General features: G+C 51.7%; 4 protein-coding genes across 4 annotated transcripts; 1 reads left to right on the forward strand and 3 right to left on the reverse strand.

The window, feature by feature from the left end:
* Window positions 1-301: 301 nt before the first annotated feature.
* On the forward strand, window positions 302-1485 carry QC763_0089810 (uncharacterized protein; the record flags this gene model as incomplete). Its single annotated transcript, XM_062906233.1, has 3 exons — window positions 302-372; window positions 482-627; window positions 715-1485. 3 exons carry the CDS (start codon window positions 302-304, stop codon window positions 780-782), a joined length of 285 nt encoding a protein of 94 aa, XP_062762553.1. The 3' UTR covers window positions 783-1485.
* A 4675-nt stretch (window positions 1486-6160) lies between these two features.
* QC763_604800 (uncharacterized protein) lies at window positions 6161-7192 on the reverse strand (the record flags this gene model as incomplete). The annotated part of the gene is made up of 1 exon (XM_062914325.1): window positions 6161-7192. One exon carries the CDS (start codon window positions 7190-7192, stop codon window positions 6161-6163), a length of 1032 nt encoding a protein of 343 aa, XP_062762554.1.
* Window positions 7193-12276: 5084 nt separating this feature from the next.
* Window positions 12277-12942, reverse strand: QC763_604810 (uncharacterized protein; the record flags this gene model as incomplete). The annotated part of the gene is made up of 1 exon (XM_062914326.1): window positions 12277-12942. The coding sequence occupies one exon, from the start codon at window positions 12940-12942 to the stop codon at window positions 12277-12279; it is 666 nt and encodes a 221-aa protein (XP_062762555.1).
* Window positions 12943-14013: 1071 nt separating this feature from the next.
* QC763_0089840 (uncharacterized protein) lies at window positions 14014-14324 on the reverse strand (the record flags this gene model as incomplete). Its single annotated transcript, XM_062906234.1, has 2 exons — window positions 14014-14069; window positions 14192-14324. The coding sequence occupies 2 exons, from the start codon at window positions 14322-14324 to the stop codon at window positions 14014-14016; spliced, it is 189 nt and encodes a 62-aa protein (XP_062762556.1).
* Window positions 14325-16969: the final 2645 nt, after the last annotated feature.

Here is a 16969-nt window from a genome sequence, read left to right on the forward strand (position 1 = left end):
TCATGTAGAAGGAATCTCAAGTGGGGGCGATAAGCACTAGTCCATTTCTAGGAGAGCAACAGACTGTGCGACAGAGCCGTCTTTTCAACCAAGATCAAGACAGATCAGTTCCTCTTGTCGAATACAAGGTCGGGTCAATTCTCTATCAGTTAGCACATCCTCCAGTCTTTTCTACCAGTTGCGTGGTTAGTCTTTTATATATATTTCACCATCATGTCCTCCCTTCAAGATCCTCCATCTACGAAGGGCACCTACCTACTAACCTTCTTCCTACCAGCTCTAGATCCATGGGCTTATGATTATGGACGAGACGGAGGCAGGAATCAGCGGCTTTATGTCCGGAAACCCGAAGTTTGGGCAGAGATACAGGGCGTCTGTTCTGTTCATTCTTTGGAGTTTTCTAAAAAAGATTGCACGTCACTCTACCTCACCTACCTAGGCTAGTGCTTTGACCAAACGATCCCGATACCTAACACTGCAGGGCTTTTGGTTGGAGAGCCGGGAGCCTTCGTGCTTTTGAGCTGGAAAGCAACGAAGCAGAGGACTCCGTGGTGCTGTTCCCTTCATCTTGGTGCTGTCTCAACCCGCAGCTTACTACCCTGAAGAAGAAGGGACGTGAAGACTGGTGTGTGTCCTGAACAATGATCTCGACGGTCTTCCATCAAACTTGAAGGTTCAAGTAGTCAGATTAGCTAACCTTCTTGTTGTTGACAGTCTTTCTACTCAAGACCGCCAAACCCGACGGCTTCCGTCTGGTCACCTCGTCGTCTTCATCGTCTTGACATTTCGGATCTTCAAAGATCGGCGTCAAGAATCTTTGATGCCATCATTGATCAAAGCCAGATGGTAGATGGCACTAGACGAACCAAGAATGGCACCAAGCAGAGTGTATACGTAGAAAACCTTTCCGACGTCCGACTTAGTGTCTTGTCTCAGGTTGTTTAGACATCATATAGCCCCATACCTACCCTACCTTACCTGCTGCGGTTTGACCTTTGGGGCACGGCTCGGATTATCACCTCCTGGATCCGAACCTGTATATTTACACTTCCGCTCCTCCGCCAAAGAATCTGGAAGATCACTGCGTTGCTGTCCCACAAAACCCGAGAAACCCCCCAATACAATTCGTACGTCTTTTGTTCTTGTCAATATACCACATCATTACGCATTATTCGGGGACACCTATGGATTTCTGCAACAAATGGTAGCTGCGACTTATTTAGACTTCATTCTTTTGGCAACGACATACCGAACAGCACTCTGACAGCAACTTTAGGCCTTTTATTGTCACAAAGCAGGGAATTTTGCTACTGATCTAATTCATGAGATGCCTTGTCATTCTCACCTTTAGTTTCTATATATATAATTACCTACTTTACCAACTTCCCGTTCGTCTTTACCTTGGTGTCTTTTACTCACCACCCAAGCCGGCAACTGGAACCTCGCAAAGACGACACCTTATCGTCGCCGGCTCTCATACGAGGACGGCAAAAACATCTGGGCCACTCAGAGACCCGATCACATATTCAGATGCGGCAGCAAGAGGTTCTTGCAGTTGTCGAATGCATGGTACGCCGCCCAGTACCTAATGATTTGCGCTCTACCTGTGGACATATCAGCTAACTGGCTCACAATGGAATAGATGTTCGACGTGCCGGAGCCCTGTTTGAGCTCATGTCTAATATCCCTACACCTTCCATGAGCCTTCGGCGCTGCCGGTGTTTGTTCTCAGTTAGACCGCAGAAGGACAACGCAACATCGGAGGGTTGAAACCCCGGAAATGGAAAGAGGTAAAACATTCTGACTGGGACCCCCCAAATCACCTCCCGGGGCCGGCTCTCCTACCTTCAGTCAAGAGCCAACATTCGACACGCAAACCCTCTTGCCGACGTCCTAGCCCCGACTGCCTCGATGGTAGTTCTCCTCTGCCTGAAAACGGAGCGATATCTTTCAGAATCTTCAGCAAGGGGTCTCTGAGAACAACTGTTGCACGATTAGCCCAGTGCTCTGTCTTTCGGGTCACCTCTTCACCCACGTCCATATATATAGCAGAATCCTTCAGATTTAGTCTTTTCTAGACTCACCAACGCCTGATTGAGAGACTCTCCCCATCTATTTTCTCTGACTTGGTCAACAACGGAACTATCACCTACCTGCCCGGTTTCCAAACCTCGCCATACCTCCCTCCGTCAGGATCATCAGCCTGATGCCATCCCCGATCCGCAGTCTGGTTAGCAGCGTGAGCCGCCTTTTATCCCACCTCCATTCGGTCCCGTCGCGACTACCACCAACGATCTGTAGGCTGGGAACTAGTTGTGGAAGGGCAAAAAGAACCAATTTAATGGTGAAAAGCAAGTACCTGGTGTTTACAAGAAGCGTTGCTACCCTCAGACATAGTTCGCCTTTCCGTCCTTCCACGGCAACAGTGCCATGCCGCCTGTCTCCGGCGCCCATCTGCGGTGTTTGGCGTATACCTACCTACTTTCAGCTATTCTGCTACCACCATGGATCCCACATACCTGCCTCCTGGGAACTGGAAATTGTCGAGGCAGAACATGTCCAGTAATTGCACCTTTTCCCACGTCAATTTCAGTCATGGGCTCTCCGAGTTCGAGGGTCGACCGGCAACATCCCTGCCAAACAACCACCGGGGGCTCGAATGTCTTTTAGAGTTCGACCCTTCTGTTGCTCTTTGCTTAGCTCAGATCTTCAGACACACGCACACGATGGCCATTATGTTGTTTTGTATATATTCAGTTACCCTATCAATTCGAGTTTATCTACCTTACCGCTTTTGTGGTCCTTGACCTTACCCAAGCTTGAAAGCAAGAAACAAGACGCTTACACCGACTTGGAAATTGAACATCGTACTTTCACGGTCACCTACCTACTCAAACAACACCACGTCCATATCCCCAGCCACCAAGGGTCAACTACATGGGATGTGCTGCGGTCTGTGGCTCAGCTTTGGCTACCAGCTATGACAAGGTACCTCTCAAGCATCAAAAAACTGGCAAATTGGCCAGCCTCCAGAGAAGCTAGATCATTCTCAGTGCATTGCCACTCACTCCGGCATCTTTGAGGCGTGCCATATTGTTCCATAATGTGCCGGTAAGAAAGACTCGGCAGTAGCAGGGATGAAGAAATACGTTGTCTATCTTGCGGAATTTTTCTTTCTCGATGAAGATAGCCTCTCTACCGAGGCACCTTACCACAAGTTGTTGCTGCTGAAGGTCAAGGTAGATTGTCAGGAGGGCGATATGCCTGACGTACCTTATCCAGCTTGTCAGAATCGCGACCATTCGTCAGCTTGAACTTGAACTCTTTCACTGTTCGACCATTACAAGAGATTCAAACATTTACGGTATGATCATCGCCTGAGCTCTGAGACGGTCGCCCGCTGGGAAGCCGTGTTATTGTGCCTTGGAAGCAAACCAGACCCTTCACACTATCGAACACATGGCGGGCTGGAGCATGGTTTCGCCGTAGATGAGACGCCAGAATCATCCTCCATCACGTCCACCTCTCGTATATGAACTCACACTTTCCATCCCACCATCCGGAACCAAAATGCCAGAATGACCACAGTCAAGATGGAACGTTCACCGACAGATCGCCTTCAGGTCGCCGACCAACAACACCGCCCAAAGCAAAGCTGCGTCGGAACAACACTGGACCGGAAACCGCCGGCTATAGAGTTCATGAAAACTCCAAGCACAGGACGGCTCCAGTAACTCTGTCTCAATAACCACTGGAATCCGCCACCCAAGTTCAGCAACCTGCAGCACAGGGCCAAAACAACAACACCCTCCTACCCCTGTCTCAAATACCTCACTCACGTACTTTGCAGAATTAATTGCCTTGCCTCCCAGACCATCTTCAATTCACCAGGCCCCCCACCTTCACCAGCCATATAGGCTCGTCCCCTCGACCCTCCGCTGCCACCACTGGCTTGGGAAAACCGGAGGAGAGCTAACTTCATCCGGTCGTGGTGTGAGGGCGAGAAAAGCGCTAGCCAATTTACCTTCCCCTCAAGTCGACCCCGACAACTGGTAGTAGCGTTGGGGAGGGGGGGTGGTTGGCAACGTCCAATAAAATCTGTTTTCCCACACAGCAAACCGTCTCTTTCTCTCCACCAACCCTTCCGTTTGACTCAAGACGGAGAGAGACAAATACTTTCCGTAGCCTGTCTACCTGATTACCTGCGCCAGCTTGCCAGGTCCTCCTGTATCCCACCAGCTCCAGCAACCGGGACTCCCCAGCGATGAGGCTACAGCAGCTGGCAGTAGGGAAGGGCGAAGCAAGCTATCAAACCAGCAAAGTTGTCCTTTACCTCCCGACGCTCTGCCCTCTGAGCAGCTACTGCGGCCTTCCCCAGAACCACTCGGCACCTGCGAGTTAGTGGTCGGGGGAAGACGGTCGCGTGAGGCTGAAGCAACACGAGAACTAGCTTGGGCATTTGGTCGTCGAAAAGATGAAGATAGCTATGCTACAGGACTTTCCTGGGCTCTTTGTGCGGGTCACCTTTCACCTGGACATTGAAGTCATGTATCTGGACCTTAGTTGTGGGTTGTCGTTGCTCATCCTACTCCTTACTTTTGCATCTTCACAATTTACGTAATATCAACCAAGTGGCACTAATCGGGACGTTAGATAGAGGTTGCTATCGACTGGGGTTCAGGTTACGGGAACGAGACAGAGGAAGAGCAGGGGAGGAAGAGAAGACCTAGCGGATGTTCTTCTTGTATATTTACGAACACTGGACAACTCTGGGATGACAATAGAAACAAGGACGATATGTAAGACAATGTAACATGTACCATTCAGTCAAAACACATCACATCACATCAGACACTTCATCCAGCACGGTAGGGTCTCCTCAAAAACGTATTCCATTCAAATTCCACAAAACTATCCCAAAAAATGCAAGTGATCATCCCTCCTCTTGTCCATCTATAATCATCATCCATCATCACATAGACCCTTAACATCCATCCCAGTACTCGCAACAAAAAACAAGATTAAACAACAGAAACAACAACAACAACAACAACAACAACAACAACAACAACAACAACAACAACAACAAAGAAAAAGCCCGTTGAGAGGCCCAATAAACACAACTTTAAATCCACGAAAAATCCATCTTTTGTTGCTTCCCCTCCACCAAAAAAAAAAAAAAAAAAAAAAAAAAAAAAAAAAAGAAAAAGAGTCTATCTAACGCTTTGCACATCCAAAGAAACGGTCTATATAAATCCCCAACAGTGACAATGATCATGATGATGATGATTGATGATCCCTCTTTTATCTCATCCGAATTTTACCCCGAATGCGTTCGTTCCCTTCTCTTTCTTTCCAACCCTTGTGATACAAAAAAATGGTGAATACATGAGGAGGTTGCCCAAGAAACTTTTTAACAAAAAATGATGTTACAAAAAAAGGGTGGGGGGTATAGGGGTATAAAAAAATCCATGTCCAAATGTGCAAAAATTCCCAAAACAGTTGCTTCATAAAAAAAGAGGCCAAGAAGCAAAATTGTGGTGATGTTTGAGACAAACATAAAAAGCCGTTGAATACACCAGGGTCCCTGATGATGGAGATCGTGGGAAAGGGTTAGGAAAGGTGGTGGTGGTGGAGAAAAAGCTTGATGAACCCCCTTGTCGACCCGCCCTTCCCGAAAATCTCCACTCAGCCAATGACGGAATCAAGTGGAGCGCCATGTGAACTCTGGGCAGCCGGGTCGACCCGCACAGCCAGCCCCAGTCAGTTAAAAAGGTATTGTGGGGGGCTGATTCTGGAAAATATTGGCGCGTAGTTTTGTGTAGCTGATGTAAGACGGAAGGAATTGAACTCGGCGAGCGGCGGCCTCCAGGTGAACAGGAAGAGCCGCAGCTGACCAGAGATGAGTTGTCGCCGGGACAATGTGACGGTGTTGTTGGGTGGTAAGGGGCGTGTAAGTGAGGCGTGGGGCTGATCAGAGCTGACAACCCTGAAAGAGATGGAGAAGAAAAAAAAGTAGCAAAGCATCGGGCGCCAACCACAGGCTTCTGCGACATATCGTCAGGTACAGGCCAATCGGAAAGTGCACGCACGACCCAAACAATCGGGATTGGAGATCATGATTCGCGTTTCCGGACCAACCGAACTTGTCGTCAGCACATCACCTCCGCTCGCTGCGACCGGTCCTGACTTGATGTGGATGGTACGCAGCTTCCTCCTCCTCGTAACCGTACTCTCCGCTGGCAATGTAGACCTGGGGGTGAGCGGACCGTTGAGCGCCCTGTGCGTAGGCGGATGGCTCGCGAATGCTGGCATACGTGGTCGAGGGTGGGTATCCAGGGGCCGTGTAGGAATGATGGCGCGCGGGCGAGGGCGGCACAGTCTGCTGTGGTCTGGGGGTGCTGAGACCCAGTGGCTCGATATAGCTGCTTGTCGGTCGGCTTGCTCGGGCGGTTTTGGAGGAAGCAATGCTGCCGCTCTTGGCGTCGCTCTCGTCGCCAACGCGATGCTTGTCGAACCGCTGGCGCAGGCGGTCAATTGTGTCGTCTTCCTTTTCGGCAGGCCGTTCGTGTTCGCGGTGTTGTTCCTTTTCGCGCTTTTCCCTCTTGCGCTCCTTTTCGCGCTTCTCCTTTTCGCGGTCGGCGTCGCGCTCCTTTTCCTTCTCAGGTCTGCGCTTGCTGGCGCTGCGCCGTGGCTTCTTGTCCTCGGTGGACTCGGACGTGGTGGAGCTGGCGGCTGTTGGCGAGCTGGTGACGGTGCTTTTGCGATTGGACTTCTTCAGCTTCTCAATCGTGTCGTCGAGCTGCTCCTGAAGCGCTGTGTTTTGTTCCGAGAGCTCCTTGTTCTTCTCGGCGAGCGTCTTCTTTTCGTGTGTAAAGAGCTCATTCTGGTCCGTGACGGCGCGCACATGGGCCTTGTTCTGCTCAATCTCGTTGCGCAATTGACGGACGGTGGTCTCGAGCTCGGCGATCTTTTTGGAAAAGTCGTCTCGTTGCTGGCGCGTCTGCTCAAGAGCACGCTGCAGTTGGTAGATGGTTGTGTTGTCCTCGTAGCCAGAAGCCAAGAAGTTGCGATCGCGGTCGGTGTTGGAGGTTCGACTCTCGCAGTCGCTGAAGGAACCCACACCCGAGTCGCTGCGCTGATGCTCGTAGTGCCCTTCGGTGGGCGAGCCCCAGCGGACTGTTCTGCTCATGGCGACGGCAGTTATTCGGTGATGCCCTTGGAAGGGGGAGAAGGCTGTAAGGCTAAAGCAGCTTGAAAAATCGTGTTGTGCGTTGATTTGACCGTCGGCGTGGGAGGAGCTGCAGAGGTGCCCGACTGGAACTTGGGGTATATAAGTGAGAAAAAAAATGTGCGCGGGAACGAGCCAAAGGGGGGGAAATTGGGCGAATGGCACAGATGGCACAGGCGGCCCCGGCAGACCAGGGGGTACTTTGGACAAGGGGCGGAAGGGCGGGAACAAAAGTGCTCCAAGGCTAGAAAAAGACCAAGAATGGATGGTGTCTCGGAGTCGGGTTGGGCCTCAACGATAAAGAGCACTAAAGAGCCTAACCGAGAATGAGGGTATAAGAAAACCAGATTTAGCCCCAGGTCAGGAACGAAAATCTCGCTTGGTGTGCAGGAGGAAGAATGAAAAGGCCGAATTTCTCACCGTCGCACACACCTCTCTCCTCTTAAGAATCAGAAGGGAGGGAGGCTCTGGGAGGGGTCCGGCGCTGTTGCCTCGCGCCTGTTACGAATCCAAGGACCACTGGACTTTGAACTGGACAAATCGACTGCGCGACGGAGCACCGCCCGGCTGCCAACTCAAACTTGACGCTTTTGGGCAAATGGTGGTGGATTATGTCAGTGAGATTTTGTTCCCCCTCTTCTCTGTCCGCTCACCCTAGGTACTAGCCAGTCCTGGGCATTCAGACAACAAAAATCCGTGTTCGAATGTGGCTCAATCAGCAAGGCGACGAGAGATGGTGTGCGGCAGTGCTCCGGAATCCTGGCGAACCACCACCAGAGCCCGGCGCCTCTGCCTGTCACCAAGGCAGTTTTCTTCTGCCTGTCACACAAGGTCCAAGCATGCCAAGCTTCCAGTCCGAATGTCTCCTTACACCGAGGGTTTTTTTTTTCCCTTTTTTGCGGGACGTGTGTGTGGAGATTCTCCCATCCATATCAAAAACCACACCATATATCAAGCGGTCGCACCGTCCGTCTGGCGAACCACGACACTGGGAGGAGGGTACGGCGGGCCGTGGCGGGCGCACGAGAGTCTCTTTGTGATCATGAAGTCGGCGACGAAGAATTGCACTTTTGTCTTGGGATAACCAACCACAGAGCTCAGACGGCCACAAGTCAGAAATAGGAGAAAGGGCGCGCTTGTTGGTGGTGTTGGGCCATGGAGTAGCGCGACGGACGGTGAGTCACCGTAATTGTCGGTTATAGGATGTCCACATTTATGCGTTCCATGTAGCCCTTTTTTCCCCTTCATCTTCTGCTTGTTTTTGTGTGTTTCAGATTGCAGTCCCATGGAGGACTTGTGTTCTGATTAGCTCCCGACCCGCCATGGTCAGTTGACCGTTTTCTGCCAGGCCTGCGCTCGAGTGTGTGGGCTCCCCTGTTTGTTCTCGAAGAAATGGATAGGGCTGAGCTCCACCCAAAGCAATAGCAGGGGAAAGACCATCACCAGTTGATCGGATTCAACAAGAGGTTGTCCAGATGGCAAAACAGGATCAAACATCACGATATACCGTCATGTGCCCCATAACCATCGCTCCTGCCCAACCTTTGACATCACCATCACTTGATACCGCTCCTTCCGTCCTCCGTACTCCTCCAAATCACACCATCTGATAACAACCCACGATCTAGATTCCCGCAGCACATACCTGTCTTTTTTCCCTCCTGAGTGATCACTCACCCAGCGCCATGTTACATCCGTACGCAACGCTTCAGCTCACCATGGGTTCTGTGACTCTTTTGCCGGCAGCAGCACGGTTACCTGGAAGGATCAAGAAGCATCATCACCAATCCCCGTAACCCCATCCCAGCCCTACCATCGATGGAGAACTACCAAACGGGTTTGCTCCATCAAACCCACCAGTGACTCCGCCGCCGCCCACACGCCGAGAGAGAAGTGGAACTACTCCTCCGTTCCACTCTCTTCTTCCCGCCATCACAGGAGCTCCGTCCGGGTCACCACATTCTTCTGCCCCACCCCGGCCCGGAAGGTCACTTTCTTCTCTCTGCCGGTTGACTCAAGCCAAGCCAATGTTTCTTTAGCTTTCTCATGTACATATGCACCTTTACCTTCCCCTTTCCAACCAACCGCGCGCGCATTTGCGACGAGGACGGATGGGGATCGACGAGCAGCAGCCGGACGGCTGATGCCTTGCGTTGCGTTGCGCCTGCAGTGATTCTCACTGTTGCCCCGCATCACCATGCCCCACCCCGCACTTTTCTTCACCCCTCCTTCATCTTTTTGAACCTCCTCTTGCTCATATGAGCGCGATAGATAGGGTATGTAACTTCAAAAAAGCGCCATTGCGCACTCCACCCTCCCTGTTCTTGTCACAGAAAATCCTCCGATATGTAATGTAGCTGGCCGAGATGTGTCACACGACACAAACAAGACATCTATCTCTAAAAGAGACAAAGGGGATCGAGACATGGATAACAGGGAATAGCATGTTCATGAGGGATAGATTATCTACCATCTGTCGACAGTGCTATCGAGTGCTACGTCCGAGTCCGGAGTGCGGTCATGAACGAGCATTGTCCGGAGGAGGGTAGAATGATGGGTGGGTGGTATCCGTGGTGGTTGACACGGGGATTTTCCGCTCTCTCTCGCCTCCGGGCGGTTTTTATCTATCTATCTCTGTGAAATTGCGGGGGAGGGGGTAATGGCTTCCGGGTAGGACTTTTTGATTTCGGGGAGATAGACCAGATAAAGGTGAAGCAGGTCAGTAGGTGAGAGATGCTAAGGTGAGTGCGTGCCCAGGTGCGTATTTTTTGCGCGTGCGAGATACAGTGGTCTAAACTATGGGGTTTGTATGCACGTTCGAAAAAGGGAACCTTGTTAACACCGAGGTGTGGGTTTCCCTTTTTCGGGCTGTAGGTGCAGACGTTTCAGTTCGGCCAGGCGTCACCTCATCCTATCCATACTATCTTGATCTGACGGCGGCGGCAGCTACACCGGATGAATAGCCCTACCGGTCTGGAATCTCGACAGAAACCCCACCGGTAAGGTAGGGGTAGGTAGGTAGGTAGATATGTTCCTAACCGTAGGTTGGCGCCATGAGGCGGATGGGGGAATCTGCCATGTTTATGTTTGTGTCCAAGGTGAGGCGAGCGAGGGTATCACCGTCTCACCTTGCCCGTGGAACAACGGGCAAGGTCCCTTCTCCGGGCGCGGGCGGTACTTCCGATGTCAAATCAGTTGTTTTGGTGCAACCTGAAATCTAAAAATCATCACGGGGGCTGGTGAAGCTATCTCGATCTCGTATTTGTTTTCGTTCCACAATCGCCATCGTTCGTCAATCCCCCTCCTTTCCAGCAGGGGGGATTTGGGCGGGCTTGGTTTCTCGTTCGACACAAGGGCGCTGCATGATGCATACCAAGAATCCTTCTGCTGTGCAAGATCCCCACTCTGAGCCTCAACCAGGGTAGTTTGCACAGCCGATGAGAGCTGTTGGTTCGTGACGTCTGTCTTTTTGGTCCTCTTCGATCTGCTTTTCATCGGCTTCGGTTATTTTGACATCTGGACTGCATACGTAGACCGGGGATCTGTGGCGTAGTCAACGGCGAGGACCCCGGCAAGGAGGAGCCGAAGCCGCGAGGGGGAGGCCACGTAGATTTTCTAGGGGTGAGGTGGGAGGGGAAGGGGACCGTAAAGCAAGGTAAAGCCGTCAGGTGTAGACGGAAGGATTCATATCATATCAGGAAGGATTCCCAGATGTGCGGTACCCTTATCCGGATGGTGTTGAGATAGGTATGGAAGATTGCGTGTAAGGCATGCGGTCCTCTCACTCACCCACAGTCCGAAGTCTAGCTCATGTTCGCCACTACACACGCACCTGGGGAAGTGACCCAAAATAATAATTAGGCAAATACAGAAATCATAACCCCGAGTAGACATAATTCGAAATGTTGGTGTGTGGAAAAATGTGGGGAAAACCCCTCTGCCTGCCTGGAGCCTGCCTAAACCGACCAGTTTAAACCATTTTCCTTGACGGAATGCCCCCTCAAACTCAGCTGTCATGATCAAGAAACTCCGTTGCGATATCATATCGAAACATACTTCCGAAGGGGTTGAAGCCAAGGTTGATATTGGCCCCATTATTAATATGTCCTGTTTTTTGTGTCTCGGTAACACGAAACAAATACGGTTGTCAGTTCGGCAAAGCAGTCTTGAGTAACCACCACCACCAACAACCAACCAACCAAATCCCATCTCTTTACCGATTCTGTAAAGATTTAAACCCTCTGTTCTTCATGAAAAGACAAAACCACTCATCACGTCTCACAAACCCTCTAAAAACACCAACCACGTGTATAGATCATGTTGTACAATATCTCCAAAAAAAAAGTCTATTTTTTTCTGTCTGCCTCGGCTCTGCTGTGATCCGGTTTTTTGTGTGTGACGATTGTTCTGTTGGAGTATTTGTATCAAAAAAAATCCATATTCATATTCTGCTGTGAGGCATATCCCTCTTGCTGCCCTGGCCCACCCATTCCCTGTCTCTGCTGTCGTGAAAGTTTGCTTCCGTCTATTGCATCTTTACGTGCTGCCATACGTCAAATTCTGTAACGTTTCTAAACCATCCCAAGAAAACAAGTCCAAAAGCAAACCGCAGCAATTCCCAAACCCCCCCATACCGTGATACCTTATCATTATTCGTACAAGAAGTGAAAAAAAGGGATGTTCGTGCTATTCTGTAGCGATCCATCAAAAAATACCCAGAACCGAAAATATGTTGTTGTAAGAAAAAGCCAAACGTAGTTATCGTAAAGGAAAAGTTGAGAAAACAATCTGAGGTGCAGCAAAGAAAGCTTGATATGTTGAGGTCGATGTTGTCTTTTTTTCTGGTTTTCTGATTGAATGGTTAGCATTCAAGGTTGCCAAGTCATCGGCGAACTGACTCACTCTTTCAACCCCATCAAGCCGGCATCCAATGTATAGCTCAGAGAAACAACCGCTGATGACCGCGAGAAGCCCAAGAAGAAAATGTTTGTCGTAATGTACACGCCTCATCGGCGAATGGTTTTGTCCTCAAGTTCCAAAACCGTTCAAGGGTGACGTCGCCGAAGCCGCTCATTCTCCCTCCGAAGCGTCTCGACCTCAGCCTGAAGCACCCGGTTGGTAGCAATGTGCTCATCGAGATTGTCACGCATCCGGTCAATGCGGCGGTTGGCGTCATCGTATCGTCGGCGCCACTCAGCAACCTGCTGCTTCATGGTCTCGTACTCAGTGCCGACATATCTCGCTTTGGCCTCAAGAGCGTCCTTGAGCTGACGGCTGAGGTCCCGGATCTTGGTCGTGAGGTTGCTGTTCTCGAGCTCGAGAAGGGCATTCTTCTTGCGGGCCTCGCGTAGCTTTGTCGACTTGCGGGCTTCGCTGTCAGAGTTGCTTTCGACTGAGCGGCGAAGCTCCGAGTTGAAGGCCTTCTCCTTGCGGACGTCCTCCTCTAGCTCCTGGACCTGGACCCGGAGGATGTGGTTCTCACGGAAGAGCTGGTCGTAGGTCTCGCGGCTTACGCCGCCGCCGCGTTCACGGCCCTGCATGTCGGCGACTGGTGTTTCGTCCCAAAGAGTGTGGACTCGTTCGGCACTCCGAGTACGACTGCAAGGCTGGCGAGGTCCTCGATTTACGCTCCGGGTGCGACGAATATGGACCTCGGGGACGCCTGGTGTCGTTGACTCAAAGTGCACTCTGTTGCTTCGAGGGCCGTACATATAGGAAGCGGGGGTCTCTCTCAGTGGTGGATAGATGTTGATGTAGGCTGCTGGTGAGCGGATGTGTCTGTAGGCGTGAATGGTGACGGTGTTGGTAGACGACTGAGTTAAAGATAGGTGAATGGTGAAGAGCGGTCAAGTCGAGGGACCAGACGGTGTGGGAACCTCGATATTTAAGTAAAATGGGGGGCAATGACTATGGGAAGGCTCCGGGTTGCAGGAGATGCAAGCAATCGTGCATGTAAGTGCGTCAGGCAAGGTACGTAGCTTTGAGCGAATGAGATGGGAGAGAGACCCGGCCAAGGGCTGGACGGCTGAAGAGGCCTGTCTTTTATGGGAATGACTCCCAGGCACCGGTCTGGTCTGCGGTCCCCCAAAACAGGTAGTCGGCGGACGGGGAGGGACAGGAAAGAAAGAAAGAAAGAGAGAATGACATGACTGATGGTATACAGGTACAACATTACAAGTCGCTTTGCAGCGTGGAAAGTAATGTCAAAGGTGTAACTATGTAACAGCCGCAGGTGAGGGTGGACAGGGGTTCGAGGTGAGAAGACAAGGCGCTCTCTGTAAAGCACATAGCCACACCGGGCATTATCTGGAAGAGGGAACATATGGGGTAAACGTCAGCAAGTAGACAGGTCAGTGACCTTGAGTACAGTAGCCCTAGACCACTTGCTTCTAGGATGGTGCATCCTGGCGGCCGACTGACCGACGCTAGAGAGAGATGACTGCTCGAGATCATCTTGATGCCTGGCGTCGTGGACTCTTAGTCCTAGACATCCGGGTATGAGCATGCATGTGGTCCACTGGAGAAACTATTTCTCTGTGATATAGTCGGTGTTTCAAGTAGGCAGTGCAAACATGTTCGTGGAGTTGATGAGGGCATCCGCTGGAGGTTGGAGTATCCATTGGTTCTCGGCCTCTGGCATGGGGAACCACGGACAACTCACAAGCTATTGTGAGAGGTGAGTATCAGTCTCAAGATTGAGGTTGCGGCAGATCGACAGGCCGTAACCTTAGGCAGTGGTGCGGCGGTTGTTGCGAAACTGTCGAGATAGACGCGATGTGAGGTCACTCATTGACATTGTTGGTTGGTAAAGAAGTTGAGGTAACCGGAGGCCTGGGCCCTAAGCCCCCTCCATTGGCCATGTCAGCCAATCAGCGATGCGTGTGGGAGAACCCTGGGTCCACATTTGATTATCTGGTGCGAAGCGCGCAGCATTGCATTGTAGCAACCACCACAACCAACAACACAATTGTGTTTCCGTATCTTTGTTCTCTCTCGGAGCCGGACCGCCAACATCAAAGCTTTCCTTGGTCAAATATTGTTCGTTTCTCGGAGCCTTGAGGACGAATCGACGGCCGTTTCCCTGCATCGACATTCCGAACCGTCCCACCAAGCACGCTGTTGACCTGTCGTTGAGCGTTTTCCTTTGTTTTGCTGAGTTCCGTCCTCCTTTCCGCATCACAACCTCGCAGCCGCATCGTCTGTGGCATCCATTTCAATATCTTGTTCCGCCTCTTCCTTTTCGACGGGGTCACGCCAGTGTGGGGTGTCCGGAGGAGGAGTGATGGCAATGTCAGTGTGGCTTGACAGCGTCCCTGCTCTTGGAGACAAGGCTGTGCGGCGCAGTAAGCACTTGCTATCCACATCTTGATGCTCCCTCTTATTGCCTCCCTCTTTTTCAGTATGGATAACTCACAAAAGGCCGCATATCTCTACTTGCTGTGCCAGTTCCATACATAAGCACTACCCTCCAACCTGCCAACTTTGCGCCTCTTTTCCCAGCCAAGCAAGGAGGTGGTGGGCAGAGAGCAAAGGGGAGGCCTCGGCCAAAGCCTTGCGATTGCAACTCTCTCTTTCGTCAGCAGTTTCAGGACGATGCAGCCGCACGAGGCTCGCGCGAGTCTATTATGTGCTATTCGTCCAGACGCTGGTAATGGAGGGTATTGGAGCCCTCACTGGTGAATTATTTCTCCTGCTCAAACAATTATCGTGGGCTATTTTCCTACTCAGCCACACCTTTACCAGTGTAAAGGGCACCAATGCGGTACGGCACGTACAAGCGGCCTCAGGTTAGGATTCGGATGCTTGAATTGAAGGGGTTTGAAAAGCGACTTACCCTTTGGTTTCCGGCTTTGACAGCAGCAATATTCCACCTCTCTGCCAGTGTGTGTAGCACCTGAGTGTCAGATGAAGCGCCAAATTCTCAGGTGGCGTTCTTTGCCCTTCCATCCCGAAGCCACAAGGCAGACAGAAGGGCATCCGAAGGGGATGGGAGGTGGTGGTAGAGACGTGGTAGGAGGAACATATACCCGCGACACTGTCAACCCCAACCCTAGTGGTGACACAACCGGCGCAGCTCGACCTCCTCGCTCGGATAACTCCATGGGAACTCACACAAATGGGCCCCTTCGGTAACACATGCCCAGATCGCCGGATTCCCACCTTGAACAAGTTTTGCTGATCACAAGTGAGCGGCCGACGGGCCGTGATCCGCCCATCGCCTCATGGGGCATATTCATGACTGATGGCATAGCGCCGAAGTCACACGGAATGTCTGTTCAAGTCCATGGTGTTGCCATCCGAGAAAAGCGAGACCGAATTTCCATACCCGCAAACATCTTCTCGCTGCCTCGTCGCCTTTCGGCTTGTGACCTTGAAATAGAACCGCCCGAAATATCTAGCCTTTTGAGCCCTGGCACCCCCTAGATATGACGAGTGGTTTACGTATACCAAGGCAGGGTGTACTCTAGGGCCACGCTACCGGCCTGGTCACCGGCCTTCGTCATGGGGGGACAATCTGGGACACGCACTACCTCCTGGGGAAGAAGGCAGAACGTGAAAGAAGGAAGCAGATGAGGCCAGGCCCCTCTGCCCAGACCGCAGATCCCTTCACAGACAACGGCAGGGTCCAGCGAGCCGGTTCTAGATTTGCGAACCGGTCCGCGGTCTTCGCCTGCCCGTTTTCTTCCTCGCCAGGCCATCTCATCTACCGGTGTGGCCGAGGGGGCCACGGCCGGTTGCCTTGTTGCCCAGCTTCCTTCCTGATCTCCGCATCGGATGAAGACCACGGCGTTGCAGAGTTTTCAGTTGCCTTGTCTTCGGTAACAAGATGTTGTGATGGCACTCCTCAACAGTTTCGTGGCCTGATGGCGAGACGGGCTCCAAGTCCTTTACGGTCGTCGGCTGAAGTTCCAGCCCTGGAACTACATCCTGACTGGTGACACCACAGCCGTGTGGACAGTTCCTCGGATGTGTATCTTATGGATTCCTTTGGTTTCTGTCCTCTGATGTCGTGACTGGTCTGCACCGATGGCATCCTCCCGCCTCTGTTCAACTGTGCCAATCATTTTCATACCGACCACAGCTCGAAGGATTCCCTCATGCGCTCAGCACTGCTATGCACAACTGAGCGAGTGCCGCACGACTTGCATTCAACAAGGATACCCCGCCAGCACACAGGCTGAGGAGCCTGGGGGAGATACACAACCATGCCACGGTTGTATACACATCGACAGATACCTCGGCCTCACAACCAACCCTCCAGATCAAGACTATCCGCTCACCCATTGGCCTGTCTCCTCGGTGGTCAACCATCAAAATGGTACATCATACCGAGCCAACAGACTCCCCTTCAGCTCTGCAAGGATGAACCCGTCCGTCAAGCGTCTCTGCTCATTTTTAGTTGGGAAAATGGTGACAAGAGCACCCGAGCAAGGCAGCAATATCATCTCTCATCTTCTCCCCAGTCCCTCCCATCCCGTGGCCACACCCTCCAAAGATACTGACTGATAGGCCGTCGTGGACTCGCCACATCGACGGCCCGCTGTCTCGAGGGGGAAGCAGCGGCGTGGTTCCTACAACTTTCCTCGATATTGACTGAAACGACAGGATACCCGCTTTGAAGCGTCCTGCTGCCTACCCCCCTTTCTGTAATGTCAGGTATATCCACGCGGAGAAGGTATCATCATAGATTCCCCAGCCTCCTTCGCGTCTTTGACCGAGGTGAAGAGCCGAAAATAG

The sequence above is a fragment of the Podospora pseudopauciseta genome, chromosome 6, assembly GCF_035222475.1.
Source record: "Podospora pseudopauciseta strain CBS 411.78 chromosome 6, whole genome shotgun sequence".
NCBI classification, from domain to species: Eukaryota; Fungi; Ascomycota; class Sordariomycetes; order Sordariales; family Podosporaceae; genus Podospora; species Podospora pseudopauciseta.